This window comes from Natator depressus, chromosome 14 (genome assembly GCF_965152275.1).
Source record: "Natator depressus isolate rNatDep1 chromosome 14, rNatDep2.hap1, whole genome shotgun sequence".
In the NCBI taxonomy this organism is placed as follows: Eukaryota; Metazoa; Chordata; order Testudines; family Cheloniidae; genus Natator; species Natator depressus.
The window spans coordinates 44,346,858-44,361,934 of NC_134247.1; the positions used below are offsets into that span (position 1 = coordinate 44,346,858).

At 49.6% G+C, this 15,077-nt stretch overlaps 3 protein-coding genes across 3 annotated transcripts in view; 2 read left to right on the top strand and 1 right to left on the bottom strand.

Annotated features, from left to right (window-relative positions):
- On the bottom strand, window positions 1–11,108 carry LOC141998665 (C-type lectin domain family 2 member B-like). The gene is made up of 6 exons (XM_074971555.1): window positions 11,087–11,108; window positions 8,011–8,179; window positions 5,258–5,353; window positions 3,194–3,381; window positions 2,871–2,974; window positions 1–1,610 (listed from the first exon to the last, which is right to left on the bottom strand). The coding sequence occupies exons 2-6, from the start codon at window positions 8,096–8,098 to the stop codon at window positions 1,490–1,492; spliced, it is 597 nt and encodes a 198-aa protein (XP_074827656.1). The 5' UTR covers window positions 8,099–8,179; window positions 11,087–11,108; the 3' UTR covers window positions 1–1,489.
- Window positions 1–15,077, top strand: part of LOC141998653 (killer cell lectin-like receptor subfamily F member 1) — an 83,484-nt gene that overhangs the window by 11,726 nt on the left and 56,681 nt on the right. The window lies entirely within an intron of this gene.
- LOC141998660 (early activation antigen CD69-like) overlaps window positions 10,654–15,077 on the top strand; it is a 24,558-nt gene continuing 20,134 nt past the window's right edge. The window contains exon 1 of the mRNA XM_074971537.1: window positions 10,654–10,787. The gene's annotated coding sequence lies outside the window, so the exon portion shown is untranslated. The remainder of the gene's footprint in view (window positions 10,788–15,077) is intronic.

The following is a 15,077-nucleotide window of genomic DNA, read 5'->3' on the forward strand; positions in this document are numbered from 1 at the left end:
TCTCAAGTATACAGAATACTGTAGCCCATTAGTGGGTTCACTGGGGGACTCTCTCTATTTCGCCCTGGCTCAAAGTCTCTCCCAAGATAGGCAGCTTGTGGGAGGCTCGCTGGGATGACGGATGGTGAAATTAAGCCCTGACTCTTGCCTTTTCACAGTTTGGTCTCGGCATTATTGCGAACGCCCTGATTTCCTACATTTCCTTAAACAGCTACTTTACACCACTGCAGAACGGGTGTAAGACTGGGTTTGTACCTACAAATCAGATCGGCCTAGCGGCATCGCTCGGGGCTGGGAAAAATTTTACACCCTGTGCACCATAGTACAATCGACTGTAGATGTAGCTTGACAGAAGAATTCCCTCAGAGAGGTCGATCAAATACACCCCCGGCAAAATTCCTTCTCTCGTTGTCACTCAGTCTCAAACTTCTGAGAGAGACAAGGTGGGGGAGGGAATGTCTTTTATCCTGGGCCCAACACAGCTACAACACGCGACAAGGGAAGATATCGAATTTTGCCACCTCTGTGGAAACTCCACAACATGAAGGAAAAAGGAAGCAAAGCTTAAAGAAGTTAATGGGCGACAGGGGACGGATCACTTAATGATTGCCCTGTTCTGTTCTTTCCCTCTGAAGCACCTGGCATTGGCCACTGTCGGAAAACAGGACCCTGGGCTAGATGGACGTTTGGTCTGACCCAGTGTGGCTGTTCTTATATTCTAAGTTGGTCCAATAAAAGACATTACTTCCAGGTTCTAAGACACTTGGATGGGAATTTCAAAAGCATCTGTCTAAAGGCTTTTAAATGACTGGATAACCCTTTCGGGAACGAATTCCTACTGAGGTTAATCAACTCATCACCTCTAGGAAGGAGAGATCGGACTCTGCTGTGTAGGATACAAACACATTAAGAAATAAACAGAGACAAGGGCTGCATTTAAGCATGCGGCAGTAGGAAGCCCCAGCCATTCTGCTCGGATGCTGTGTCCCTTTTCCCCGGCATTCCCTGTTTGGGGCTGCGAGGTTCTCTGGGCGAGTCTTACTGAAGTTTGTTTGGACAGCAGCCAGCAAAATGGGGCCCCTGACCTTGATTGGAGCCTCCGGGTGCCACTGTGATGTAAATATCCTCAGAGAAGGGATCAGCAGCAAATCACTCAGCGGCACCGTTTGCACCCCGGCCACCAGCACCCAACGTAGCACCGAAGAGTCAGCTCTGCATTGCTCTTCTCCTGGAGCAGCCCTTCGGCAGCAAGGAAATGCTTCCTTCAACCGCAGCCCGGAGTCTGGAACTCGCCAGCCATCTTATCGGCGCCCTGCAGGTGGCGCTGTCACGTTACAGCAGCGCAGATGATCGCAGCAGTGACCTGGCTCCTCCCGTCGCAATATATGCAGATAGCGCAGCAGCAAAAGCAGATCGGGAGTCCAACAAGCCTGGCCTGGCCAGTCCCACCCACGTCGGGCACCGAGCGCCATGGCCCGCCGGCTTTTCCCTAGCCCTTCGGGCGCGCGTCGCGTTGGGCGCAGATCCAGTTGCGCAGCGTGTGGCACCACGAGGAGCCGACGGCCTTGTCGTTCAGATAGGCGCAGCGGCCGTCGGCTCGGATTTCAAACCTGCAACACAAGCGCCGCGGGGCCGTGAGTCGCGGCGGAGCATTCTGCGTGGCGCAGCCGATGAAAGCAAGCAGCAACGGGGCCTTAATTACCCTGCTCTCCCCCACGCTGCCTACCCGCTGCATCGGGGCCCAGCATCCCCTTGTGATTTGTTTGAATATCAAACTCGGTTCATTTCATGATGTCCTCTCATGTGGAGCACGCAGCCCTGGGGTTAGCAGTGGTATGTCCCTAATGCAGGCAAAACGTCAGGCCGGACGGGGATCAGACCAAAGGTGGGATGTTTCCAGCCATTCACGCTATGCAATCTGATTGTACCTTCTGTTGCCCCCAACCCTTGGTCTGTCTTGTCTAGTTAGACTGTGAACTCTTTGGGGCAGGGACTGTCTCTCGCTGTGTGTCTGTGCAGTGCTCGGCACAATGGGGCCCTGATCTCAGCTGGGGCAGGGACTGTCTCTCCCTGTGTGTCTGTGCAGCGCCCGGCACAACGGGGCGCTGATCTCAGCTGGGGCAGGGATGGTCTCTCGCTGTGTGTCTGTGCAGCGCCCGGCATAACGGGGTCCTGATCTCAGCTGGGGCAGGGACGGTCTCTCCCTGTGTGTCTGTGCAGCGCCCGGCACAACGGGGCCCTGATCTCAGCTGGGGCAGGGACTGTCTCTCCCTGTGTGTCTGTGCAGTGCCTGGCACAACGGGGCCCTGATCTCAGCTGGGGCAGGGACGGTCTCTCCCTGTGTGTCTGTGCAGCGCCCGGCACAACGGGGCCCTGATCTCAGCTGGGGCAGGGACTGTCTCTCCCTGTGTGTCTGTGCAGCGCCCGGCACAACGGGGCCCTGATCTCAGCTGGGGCAGGGACGGTCTCTCGCGGTGTGTCTGTGCAGCGCCCGGCACAAGGGGGCCCTGATCTCAGCTGGGGCCTCTGGGTGCTACCATAATACCAACATCAATTCTATTACTACTCCTAAAAGGTATCTTGGACCAGATCGGTGACACAGGGGACATCAGTCAATAACGTTGCTACAACAGTGCAAACAAACGCCCACGTACGGAAAACCTAAGATCCCCTCAAAGCCAGCCCCATTAAACAGCGCAGCGCCCCCCAATCCCGCACCGACTAGGAGTTCCAAAATACCATGTCCAGTCTTTTTAATGCCAGAAAAAGATTACCGGTGGTTTTGTCTTCCTACCAATCTTAGACGGGTTCAGATTCAATGCTTATTCGAGTCACATGTGTCCCAACACTTAAAAAGAGAGAAGACTCACAGGTTGTTGAATTCTGCACCATTCGTCCATCTCCAGGGCTCGCCCTCTTCCCTCCGCAGGCCGATCCAGTGCTCGGAAAGGCCTTTATAGCGCAGCATGAAAGCCTTTGTAGAACAAAAAAAGGAAGACGTTATTTCGGGGTGGGTCCCCCTCCCTGTCTCCTGCTGAAGTTGTTCCACGTTGCATAGGACACTTGAACAGTTGCTGGGGCCGAGAGTGTGTGAGACGGACTCTCTAGCCTGGCAGTTGGGTCACTCACCTGCGAAGAGACCCAAGTTCAGGTCCCTGCTCCAGGCCCATTTTATAGTCTGGAGGCGTCTCACCTTTTGCTGCAGGGTGTCGATCGTAGCCAGGGAGGCTCCGAAGGAGGAGCAGTTGCTCTGGCTGTAGGTCCAGTTTCCTTCGGCCTCTGAGAAATAGTAACATTTCCCTAGGTACCCAACCCAGCCAGCAGGGCACCAAGGGACAGCAGGAGAGCCCGGAGGATCAAAACCTAGTTTCAGTGCTACCCCTGGGGGAAAAAGAGAGAAAGTAACAGACACAGGGTGACAGAGACACATCTGTTCCTATGCAATTATACGCAGCAGTCAGAATGTCACACATAAGCTTTCCCCCTGAGATTAACGCAGCCCATCCTGTGCCCAGCGCTCAGGTCTGTATATTTGATTCAGTGCAGAAAAGGATTTTATTTTTAAGAAGAAAAGCATCTGGCTGAAAGTCACAGCAGAAGACTACAAGATCAGCCACACTGGGTCAGATTAATGGTCCATCTAGCGCTGTATCCTGTCTTCAGACATTGGCCAATGCCAGGTGCCCCAGAGGGAATGAACAGAACAGGGAATCATCAAGTCATCCATCCCCTGTTGTCCAGTCCCCACTTCTGGCAGTTGGATATTCGGAGCTGCATCTCTGATCATCTTGGCTAATAGCCATTGATGAACCTATTCTCCATGAACTTATCTAATTCTTTTTTGAACCCCATTAGATTTTTGGCCTGCACCACATCCCCTGGCAAGGAGTTCCACAAGTTGACTGTGCGTCGTGTGAAGAAATACTGCCTTTTGTTTGTTTTAAACCTGCTGCCTATTCATTTCATCAGGTTACCCCTAGTTCTTGTGTTCTGTGAAGGGGTAAACGATACTTCCTTATTATCTTTCTCCGCCCCAGTCATGATTTTACAGACCCCTCTCATATCACCCCCTTAGTTTTCTATTTTCTAAGTTGAACAGTCCCAGTCATTTCTTTTTTTTTCTCCTCGTACGGAAGCTGTTCCATTCCCCTCATCATTTTTGTCACCATTCTCTGTACCTTTTCCAATTCGAATATAGCTTTTTTGAGTTGAGGTGACCAGAACTGAGCGCCGTATTCAAGGCGTGGTTGTACCACAGATTTACTTCGTGCCATTTATGATATTTTCTGTCTTATTATCTAATCTCTTTCCTAACGGTTCCTAGTATTCTGTTAGTTTGTTTGACTGTCACTGCACATTGAACGGATGTTTTCAGAGAACTAGCCAAGATGACTCCAAGATCTCTTTCTTGAGTGGCAACAGCTAATTTAAACCCATCATTTGGTATGTATAATTGGGACTGATTTTTTCTAAGGTGAATTACTTTGCACTTATTAACATTGTTTAATACATCAGGTAGCCTGCATTATTAAAAAAACAACAACAATTAGATAAAGTCCAGCCACAAGAGGGCACCAGAGTCTCATCACAAAACTTTGCACTGACTGGCTCGGAGAAAGGTTTTAACTCAGTGGTGGGCAACCTGCAGCCCGCCAGAGTAATCTGATTGCGGGCCGTGAGACATTTTGCTGACATTTGACTTTCCGCAGGCACCGCCCCCTGCAGTTCCCAGTGGCCGCGGTTCTCTGTTTCTGGCCAATGGGAGCTGCGGGAAGCGCTGGCCGCTGCTCCCCACAGCTCCCATTGGCCGGGAACAGAGAACCGCAGCCACTGGGAGCTGCGGGGGGCGGTGCCTGCAGACGGTCAACGTCAGCAAAATGTCTCCTGGCCCGCAATCAGATTACCCTGATGGGTGGCTGACCATTGTTTTAACTCATTCCACCTCTCGTTCAGAGGCCTCTTTATTGGCTATCGCATCAGATAAAAGACGACCAAGTAACAAAACTAAAGACCTCATTGAAATTTTAACCCTTTCAGGGCAAAAAAGGAGGCTTAGGGACTGGCGCCCGTGAATCATATCACAGAGATGGTTTGAAGGGCAAATGAGGCAGTCATGTTAAGGGCAGTTGGAGCAAGAGTCTTGTATAAATCCACTATGGCCGAACTATCTGAGGCAAGAAGAGAGAAAGCCGTGGGATTGCGGCCGCTCCTGGGCCGAATGGAAAACAGAATGGAGCAGGGAGCGCTGAACTCTCACCTGACAAAACCACGATGGCAATGATAGCAATGGTCAAGAGTATAAAGAGGAATTTACGTGTACAGTGTTTCCAGGGCTTGGCCCAACGCTGAGCACCTGAAAGAGAGAAAGCTGTCAGTTCTCCTGGAGGAGGAGGATGTGAGGACCCAGAGTTATTAATACCAGCATGTCAGCTGTCAGATAGGGCATTTAGTTAAATGGCTCCTGCTTTCTCTCCCTTCTGCTCATTGTTCCGGTCCAGGCTCTCTGGCGTTGTGATCCCGAGTATCCCAGGGCTGACTGGCTCCCAACTAACAGGGGAGGGGAATGTGTCTCATTCTGCTGTCTCTTCCCTGCCTGTGCCCCCTATCCAGGAGATCAGACTCTCTCTCAGACGTCAAGCCCACAAACCTAGTGGCCCTACATTAAGTCAGGATGCTCTGAGACAAGCTGTGGGGGGTGGGGGGGAGAGGAGATGCTGGAAATTTGACTCCCTTAGGAGGAGAAGCAGTATACATTTGGTACTAGTGTCCCTAATGAGCAGAGAAATTGCTACAGGATGGAAAATGTTCCCATTCCATATTACAGGGACTGCAGCCATTACAGTATGATAGACGATGTTGATTTACACCTATCCTGCATTAGAAGGCATTTACACAACAGACCAGAAACACCAGCGCCAAATAGAGAGAGAAAATAACCTCTCATCTTCTACTTGAGATTCCCTTGTTTCTGCATCTCAGGATTGTACTAGCCCTTTTGGCCACAGCCTTGCATGGCGAGCTCACGTTCAGCTGTTTATCCACCATGACCTCCAAATCTTTTTCAGAGTCCCTGCTTCCCAGGAGAGCGTCCCCCATCCAGTTAGCATGGCCTGGGTTCCTTGTTCCCAGATGTACATGCTGACACTGTGCTGTGTTCAAACACCTACTGTTTGCTTGCCCCCAGCTTATGAAGCGCTCCAGATCTCTCTGAAGGAAGAGGGCAGGTCACTGATTCAGAGCGATCTAGATCACTTGGTAAACAAGGGGAACAAATAATTAATAATGGGCTCTTCAGTCTCGCAGCGAAAGGTACAACACGATCCAAGGGCTGGGAGTTGACGGTAGACAAAGTCAGGCTGGAAAGAAGGTGTACATTTTTGCTAGTGAAAGTAATTAACCATGGGAACAATTTACCAAGGATCATGGCGGTTTCTCCATCACTGGCCATTTTTAACTCAAGACTGAACGTTTTTCTAACAGATCTGCTCTAGACATTATTTCGGGGAAGTTCTCGGGCCTATGCTATACAGGCGGTCAGACTAAATGATCACAACGATCTCTTCTGGCGTTCGAATCTATGAACCTGTAAATTCCTCCTCTACAGCACCTTCAGCACAAGGCACCTAGGTTGCTCTATAGACAGCCATGCATTCAAGGGAGGTGTCAGTTTAAAAAATGCCACCATTTGTCCAAAAATTTTCTGAAGAGACTAGTGCTGCAAGCCAGACCTAAGATTCTTGTGAGCGAAAGACACACGCCTCACAAGCAGGGCCGGCTGGCTCGCCCAGCAGTGTGGGTACGAACCTGCGTTCCACTATTGCGCGCACCCAACCCTGCCGACTTTGCTGCTGATGTAGCCCAAGTTCACGTGGCCTAGCTTGTGTTCAGACCGTCTGACAAGCTGTCCCACAATTCCTGGGTCTGCATGTTCCTGTCCTTCTGTCTCCCATCTTCCCACTTGTCTCCCATGAGCTGGAAGCAACCTGCTGGCTCAAATACAGTCGCCCTGGGTTTAACCCTTCGTTGCCACACAGACGACTTGCTTTGAAACACAGCTCCGCCTACTTTGTTAAAAAAGCAGAGAAGATGCCTATCAACCAGCGTGTCGCAGGATGGACAGAGACGTTCTCCCATAATACACCACGAACCAAGCCCTAGAACAGCTCTAGCTAGCCGGGCACTAGGAACCCTGGGACGCGCCCCCAGAAGCCACCGTGTCTGACCGGCGTCAGTGCATCCCCAGCATGGATGCAGCTGCCAGGATATACTGCAGGTATGAGGTGTGCATACCGATGCAGTACGGATGCTCACAGGCGAATTGGAAAGCACAGGCTTGCATGCCCGAGTACACAGACCCGGGTACCCTATGCAGTAGAGACATCCCCTAACTGAACCAAATTCCTCTTTTGTATGTGCAAATGCAGAATACTGGGCTCGCAATGCCTTGGGTGGATTAACCACACCCACTTCCGTCTTTGGCCATAAAGAGGGAAAGGAGAGGGCACCAGGGCCAAATCATCATGTGCAGGTGCAATATATGCTCCAGCCCAGAAATGTACGTGAGCCTCCTTAATAACCCACAACATTCCCACAGCTGTGCATAGAGCTGCAGGTACAAAATGAGGTAACAACACATAGGAGAGGGGTTTGGGGTGATCAGATACGCCTGACTGCACATGCAAATGCTGCATCCTCCTTTGAAAGGGCAACCTCAGTATTTAAACAAGGTTACGTTTCTCCTGTGTTATGGAGAGTGTGGACAGAGGGGGGGAAAAATGCAGGTTAACCATGCATTAACCATGCATGCCGTAAGGCCTCTTCTAATCCTGCCACACATCTAGGCTAAAACATGTTTGTCCTGTCCACTGGTAAGAAGAGTTTTGTTATAACACAGAAGAGCCACAACCACGTTTCAGATCTGTATCTAAACATGGCTATTCTTCCAGTGTCGGTGGGTCTTACATTTATCTCTCCCTCTACCCTGTACCCGAGCAGCGAGGCTCTGGTTACCTGGTTCTCCTGCCCTCTCTTGATCCCCATTGTTATTAAGAGGGTCCTCAGCAGAATTCTCAGGCTCTCGTCTCTGAGTGAGATGCATGGTCTATGAACACTGGGCTCTGCTCAACTCTCTCTCAGGCTGAAGGTGTGTTTAGAAGAGGAACTGCTGTCATTTGAAGACCTGAAATCCAAGATTTAAGAGTCAGGACATTTGGGTTTTGTCATTCATTGCCACACGGTGACCAAAACAAACCGCCAGGGCTTTTAGCAGGGGCAAGTCTTACATTGCATTGGCACCTTCAATCTAAAAATATCTTAGAAACATTGATGCACACTGTGGACGAGGATTTTTTCAGCCAGTCACTGAATGCAGGCATTCCTGGGGCAGCTGGTTAATGGCACATAGCTACAGGAAAAAAAAATTAATCTTATCATAAACTGTTAACTGCCTACCTGCACAAGAAACTGCAGTGGGAATTTGAAGGAAGCAGAAAATCATATACCCTGTTTAAATCTGGTCTGGATCAGGGGCGTAATCAGAATTTTCCTGACAGGGACCTAAGGGTGCTGATTTCAGTGGGGGCGTTTCTCTGGTGCAAAGCATGTGATGAGGTGAGTGTGTGTGTGTGACCCCATCAGCCTTGGGCTCCTCCCAGTCTGGGGTTCTCAGCCGCCCAGCCAGAGGAGGGACCAGAGGCTGCAGCCCCTTGTGGCCAGGGGCTCTGGAGGGGTCGAGCCCCAACCAGCCCTGGTTGCGCCCCGGCTCTGAATGCTACTTTAACAGTAGCTTGGGAAATTCATGTCTTGCATGTAACCCAGTGCTATCCCTCTCACAGCTCCCACGCTGTTTTGACAGCACCCTGGCTGCCTGCCACCTACCACGATTAGAGCTAAGACACTGAACTAGTGTCACAGCTGTCAATTCCAGAATAAGGCCTCGTAGAATCATAGAATATCAGGGTTGGAAGGGACCTCAGGAGGTCCAACCCCCTGCTCAAAGCAGGGCCGATCCCCAGCTAAATCATCCCAGCCAGGGCTTTGTCAAGCCTGACCTTAAAAACCACTAAGGAAGGAGATTCCACCACCTCCATAGGTAACGCATTCCAGTGCTTCACCACCCTCCTAGTGAAATAGCTTTTCCTAATATCCAACCTAAACCTCCCCCACTGCAACTTGAGACCATTACTCCTTGTTCTGTATACATTAGAGACAATTGCCCTAGTGTAGCTACACTTGCAAACCCCTAAGAAACCTGCTGCACTGGTGCAATTTACACCACTATCTTACCAGGGAAAGGCCTTGTCCACATTCAGCATCGCACAATACAAATTATTACAATTCAGTTAAACCCATGGTGCTTTAAAGTCAAACAGCTGCCCACAAAAGGCTCTGCACTGGTTTATTTGATGGCTGGTCCACGATTTAGGCTCTTTGGCTATTGTTATACAAGTAATCAGAGCTGGTTGAAAACTTTCTGACGGAAGAATTTTCCATCAGATGATATTGATTTGTCAAAATCAAAATGTGCTGCAGGACCATTTTGTTTAGGAAAAAAACCAAAATTTTGTTTAGGAAAAAAAATCAAAATGATTCTTTGGGATGAGGTCAAGTTTTTGTTTCAATTTTTAATTTTGAAATAATGTTTTTGTTTCAAAATTTCAGATTTTATAGTACATAAATTACACTATAAATTAAAGTTGGAACTGAAACATTTTATTACACTTGCTAACCATCACTCATACAAGGGAGGCACATGCCACCCGCCCTATGCTCATGGAGACAGGTGTCTCACAAACAGGGAGACTCTCCCAAGCTGTCTCCTCCTTGTATTATCATTGACCAGCATCCCACTGTGCTAGGCGCTGTGCAAACACAGAAGAAAGAAGACAGCCCCTGCCACAAAGAGTTTGCAATCTACGCCTTGGGGTATGTCTACAGTTGAAACTCTACAGATGTGCGGCTGCAGCCCTATAGCATAGACACTTCCTCAGTGCAGCGTAGAGATTTCCTATCGCGACGGAAGGGGCTCTTCTGTCTCTGTAGTAAATCCACCTCTCCCAGGGGTGGCCGCGGGGTCGACAGAAGAATTCTTCCATCCACCTAGCGAGCTTCGGGTCGGCTTCACGACACCGCACGGGGCACGACATTTTGCACAGCCTGGAGCGCCGTAGCGAAGCGGACCTAACTCTGTCATGGGGACCAGGGCCTGGGTCGACCCTGGAAAGTGATATTGGCATAGCTACGTCGACAAGAAGCGTGGGGGGGACCCCCCCCAAACATCCCAGACCGACATAGCGACGCCAACGTTTAACACGCGGCGTAGACGCTACGTCGACAGAAGAACGCTTCTCACACGGCTAACGTCGTTTTGGGGGACTCCTCCGCTGAGGCCTATTAGCAGCCCCCCCCCCGCTTAGACTCCCCCATTAGCAGCCCCCCATTGACCCTCTCCACTTAGGATTCCCCCATTGACCCCCCCATAGCAGCCCCTCCCCCCTTGGGTGTCCCCCCCGTTAACCTCCTCCACTTCAGAGTCCCCCATGAGGAGCCCCCCCATGAGCAGCCCCCGCACTTGATCCCCCCCCACTTTACGGGGCGCCCCCAAGCCGATTCGAAGGGGCAGTGGGGGGGGAAGGACCTTTCCCCCGCGCATGCGCTGTGGAGGTTCCGCGAGGGCGAGCGGCGCGGCGTGTCCCCTCCGGCTCGCCGTACTAGGAGGCGGTTTTGGTTTTTTTTTACTTTCGGGTCTCGCCGCCGCCATTTTACCCAGAGTTTCCCTCGTGGCCGAGGTGAGGATCCATCGGGGGGGGGGTGTGTCTCCGGCTGTGCAACCCCCCCACTCCTCGACTGCGTGTTGTCGGAGGAGCCCCGGCGCCCCCCATCAGCATCCTGCCGCCTCCCCCGGCTGTGCCCCACCGGTAGCGTGACCCCCCCCCACTCCCAGCGGACGGGGTGTCCCTGCCCCCCGAAAGCTCGTGCGCACCCCCGTGTTAAGTGCCCCCCCCGGATCCGGGCGGGGCGCCTCGGAGCCACCCTTGTGCACAGCCCCCCCCATCAGGGTGCAGCCTGCGCAGCGCCCCCCTCTCACCTCCCGAGACAGAGCCAGCTGCGGGGGGCGGGCGGGGGGTGGATCCCTGGGTGGCCCCCTCCTCCTCGCCCTCCTCCTCGTCCTGGACCCAGGGGCGGCTCCGTCTCTGGAAGTTCAAAATAATTTCAGGTGGCCCCCGCGCAGGCGCTGGCTGGGCGCGTTGTGTGGGGCTGGCTCCCCTCTGCTCGCCGGCCTGACCCGCACTGGCCCCAGCCCGGGATGCCCCTCCAGCCCTGGGCTGATGCCTGCTGTGGCTTCCCGCGCCTGCTTCACCCTAAGACCACCAAAAAAAAAAAAAAAACCCAACAAAAACGAAACACATAGGCACCCACAACAACTTTTTGTTTAACAGTTTGACTCTGTCCCACCAAGTGAACAGAGCAGGATTTGGTTCCCGGGGGGGGGTCAAGGGAGGTTATTCTTCAACACAGGTTTCAGAGTAGCAGCCGTGTTAGTCTGTATTTGCAGAAAGAAAAGGAGGACTTGTGGCACCTTAGAGACTAACCAATTTATTTGAGCATCAGCTTTCGTGAGCGACAGCTCACTTCATCGGATGCATGCTGTGGAAAATACAGACCATGTTTTATACACACAAACCGTGAAAAAATGGGTGGTTATCACTACAAAAGGTTTTCTCTCCCCCCCACCCCACTCTCCTCCTGGTAATAGCTTATGTAAAGTGATCACTCTCCTTACAACGTGTATGATAATCAAGGTGGCCCATTTCCAGCACAAATCCAGGTTTTCTCCTCCCCCCCCCCGCCCAAACCCACTCTCCTGTTGGTAATAGCTTATCTAAAGTGATCACTCTCCTTACAATGTTCAGAGTAACAGCCGTGTTAGTCTGTATTCGCAAAAAGAAAAGGAGGACTTGTGGCACCTTAGAGACTAACCAATTTATTTGAGCATAAGCTTTCGTGAGCTACAGCTCACTTCATCCGATGCATCACTCTCCTTATAATGTATCACTTTAGATAAGCTATTACCAACAGGAGAGTGGGTTTGTGGGGGGGGGGGGTGGAGAAAACCTGGATTTGTGCTGGAAATGGCCCAACTTGATTATCATACACATTGTAAGGAGAGTGATCACTTTAGATGAGCTATTACCAGCAGGAGAGTGGGGAGGGGGAGGTATTTTTTCATGCTTTGTGTGTATAAAAAGATCTTCTACACTTTCCACAGTATGCATCCGATGAATTGAGTTGTAGCTCACGAAAGCTTATGCTCAAATAAACTGGTTAGTCTCTAAGGTGCCGCAAGTACTCCTTTTGTTTTTGCGAATACAGACTAACACGGCTGTTACTCTGAAAGGGGAAGTAGGTTACCTTGCATAATGACTTAGCACAGTCATTTAACACAGCGGCTCTCAACCTTTCCAGACTACCGTGCCCCCCTTTCTGGAGGCTGATTTGTCTTGCGTTTCCCTCCCCCCCCCCCCCACAAGTTTCACCTCGCTGTAAAACGGCTTGCGTACCGAATCAGACATAAAAACGCTGAAGTGATACTGCCCCCCTTACTCAACAATTGCTGCCTTTTTCATTTTTACCGGAGGATTATAAAAAATCAATTGGCAGAGAAGTATTGTCCGTTTCAGTGCATAGCGCATAGAGCGGTATAAACAAGTCGTTGTCTGTCTGAAATTTTAGTTGGTACTGACTCCACTCGTGTTTTTATGTGGCCTGTTGTAAAACTAGGCAAATAGCTAGATGAGTGGGTGTGCTCCTGGAAGATCTCTGCGTACCCCGAGGAGTACACGCACCTTGGCTTGCGAACCACTGCTTTAACACAGCTGTGCTGGGTCGTGAATGAAGATTTACTGTGTATATAATGACGGCGCACAGAGATAGAATCATAGAACTGGAAGGGACCGCGAGAGGTCATCTAGTCCAGTTCCCTGCACTCAAAGCAGGACTAAGTATTCATCCCTGACAAGTGTTTGTCCAACCTTCTCTTAAAAATCCCCAATGATGGAGATTCCACAAGCTCCCTAGGCAATTTATTCCAGTGCTTAACCACTCAGACAGGAAGTTTTCCCTGATGTCCAACCTAAACCTCCCTTGCTGCAATTTAGGCTCATTGCTTCTTGTCCTGTCAGAGGTTAAGAAGAACAATTTTTCTCCCTCCTCTTGTAACAACCTGTTATGTACTTGAAAACAGTTGTCATGTCCCCTCTGAGTCTTCTCTTCTCCAGACTAAACAAACCCAATTTTTTCAATCTTCCCTCATAGGTCATGTTTTCTGGACCTTTAATAATTTTTGTTGCTTTTCTGGACTTTCTCCAATTTGTCCACATCTTTCCTGAAATGTGGTGCCCAGAACTGGACACAATACTCCAGTTGAGGCCTAATCAGCACAGAGTAGAGTGGAAGAATTACTTCTTGTGTCTTGCTTACAACAATCCTGCTAATACATCCCAGAATGATGTTTGCTTTTTTTGCAACAGCATTACACTGTTGACTCCTATTTAGTTTGTGGTCCCCTATGACCCCCAGATCCCTTTCCGCAGTACTCCTTCCTAGGCAGTCATTTCCCATTTTGTATGTGTGCAACTGATTGTTCCTTCCTAAGTAGAGTACTTTGCATTTGTCCTTCTTGAATTTCATCCCATTTACTTCAGACCGTTTCTCCAGTTTGTCCAGATCATTTTGAATTTTAATCCTATCCTCCAAAGCACTTGCAACCCCTCCCAGCGTGGTATCATCCGCAAACTTTATAAGTGTACTCTCTATGCCATTATCTAAATCATTGATGAAGATATTGAACAGAACCGATCCCTGCCAGACTCCACTCATTATGCCCTTCCAGCATGACTGTGAACCACTGATAATTACTCTCTGGGAACGGTTTTCCAACCAGTTATGCACCCACCTTATAGTAGCTCCAGCTAGGTTGTATTTCCCTAGTTTGTTAATGAGAAGGTCATGCGAGACAGTATCAAACGCCTTACTAAAGTCAAGATATACCACATCTACTGCTTCCTCCCATCCACAAGGCTTGTTACCCTGTCAAAGAAAGCTATCAGGTTGGTTTGACAAGATTTGTTCTTGACAAATCCAAGCTGACTGTTATTTATCACCTTATTATCTTTCTAGGTGATTGCAAATTAATTGCTTAATTATTTGCTCCATTATCTTTCTGGGTACAGAAGTTAAGCTGACTGGTCTGTAATTCTCCGGGTTGTCCTTATTTCCATTTTTATAGGTGGGCATTATATTTGCCCTTTCCCAGTCTTCTGGAATGTCTCCCGTCTTCCATGACTTTTCAAAGATAATTGCTAATGGCTCAGATATCTCCTCAGTCACCTCCTGGAGTATTCTAGGATGTATTTTATAAGGCCCTGGTGATTTGAAGACACCTAACCTGTCTAAGTAATTTTTGACTTGTTCTTTTCCTATTTTAGACTCCGATACTACCTCATTTTCACTGGCATTTACTACGTTAGATGTCCAGTCGCCACCAACCTTCTTGGTGAAAACTGAAACAAGGAAGTAATTAAGCACCTCTGCCATTTCCACATTTTATGTTATTGTCTTGCCTCCCTCATTGAGTAACGGGCCTACTCTGTCCTTGGTCTTCCTCTTGCTTCTAACGTATTTGTAGAATGTTTTCTTGTTACCCTTTATGTTTCTAGCTAGTTTGATCTTGTTTTGTGCCTTGGGTTTTCTAATTTTGCCCCTACATACTTGTGTTATTTGTTTATATTCATCCTTTGTAATTTGACCAAGATTCCACTTTTTGTAGGACTCTTTTTTGAGTTTTAGATCATTGAAGATCTCCTGGTTAAGCCAGGGTGGTCTCTTGCCCGACATCCTCTCTTTCCTACGCAGTGGGATAGTTTGCTCTTGTGTCCTTAATAATGTCTCTTTGAAAAATTGCCAACTGTCTTCAATTGTTTTACCCCTTAGACTTGCTTCCTATGGGATTTCACCTAACAACTCCCTGAGTTTGCTAAAGTCTGCCTTCTTGAAATCCATTGTCTTTATTGTGCTAT

What these genes read in the sequence shown, in the direction of transcription:
- LOC141998665 (XM_074971555.1), bottom strand. Translation starts at nt 8,098, where the DNA reads ATGCATCTCACTCAGAGACGAGAGCCTGAGAATTCTGCTGAGGACCCT. An exon ending in TGCCATCGTGGTTTTGTCAG is followed by an intron (nt 3,382 to 5,257) that starts GTGAGAGTTCAG and finishes TTTTTCCCCCAG; the next exon opens with GGGTAGCACTGAAACTAGGT. An exon ending in GGTGCAGAATTCAACAACCT is followed by an intron (nt 1,611 to 2,870) that starts GTGAGTCTTCTC and finishes CTTGTGTTGCAG; the next exon opens with GTTTGAAATCCGAGCCGACG.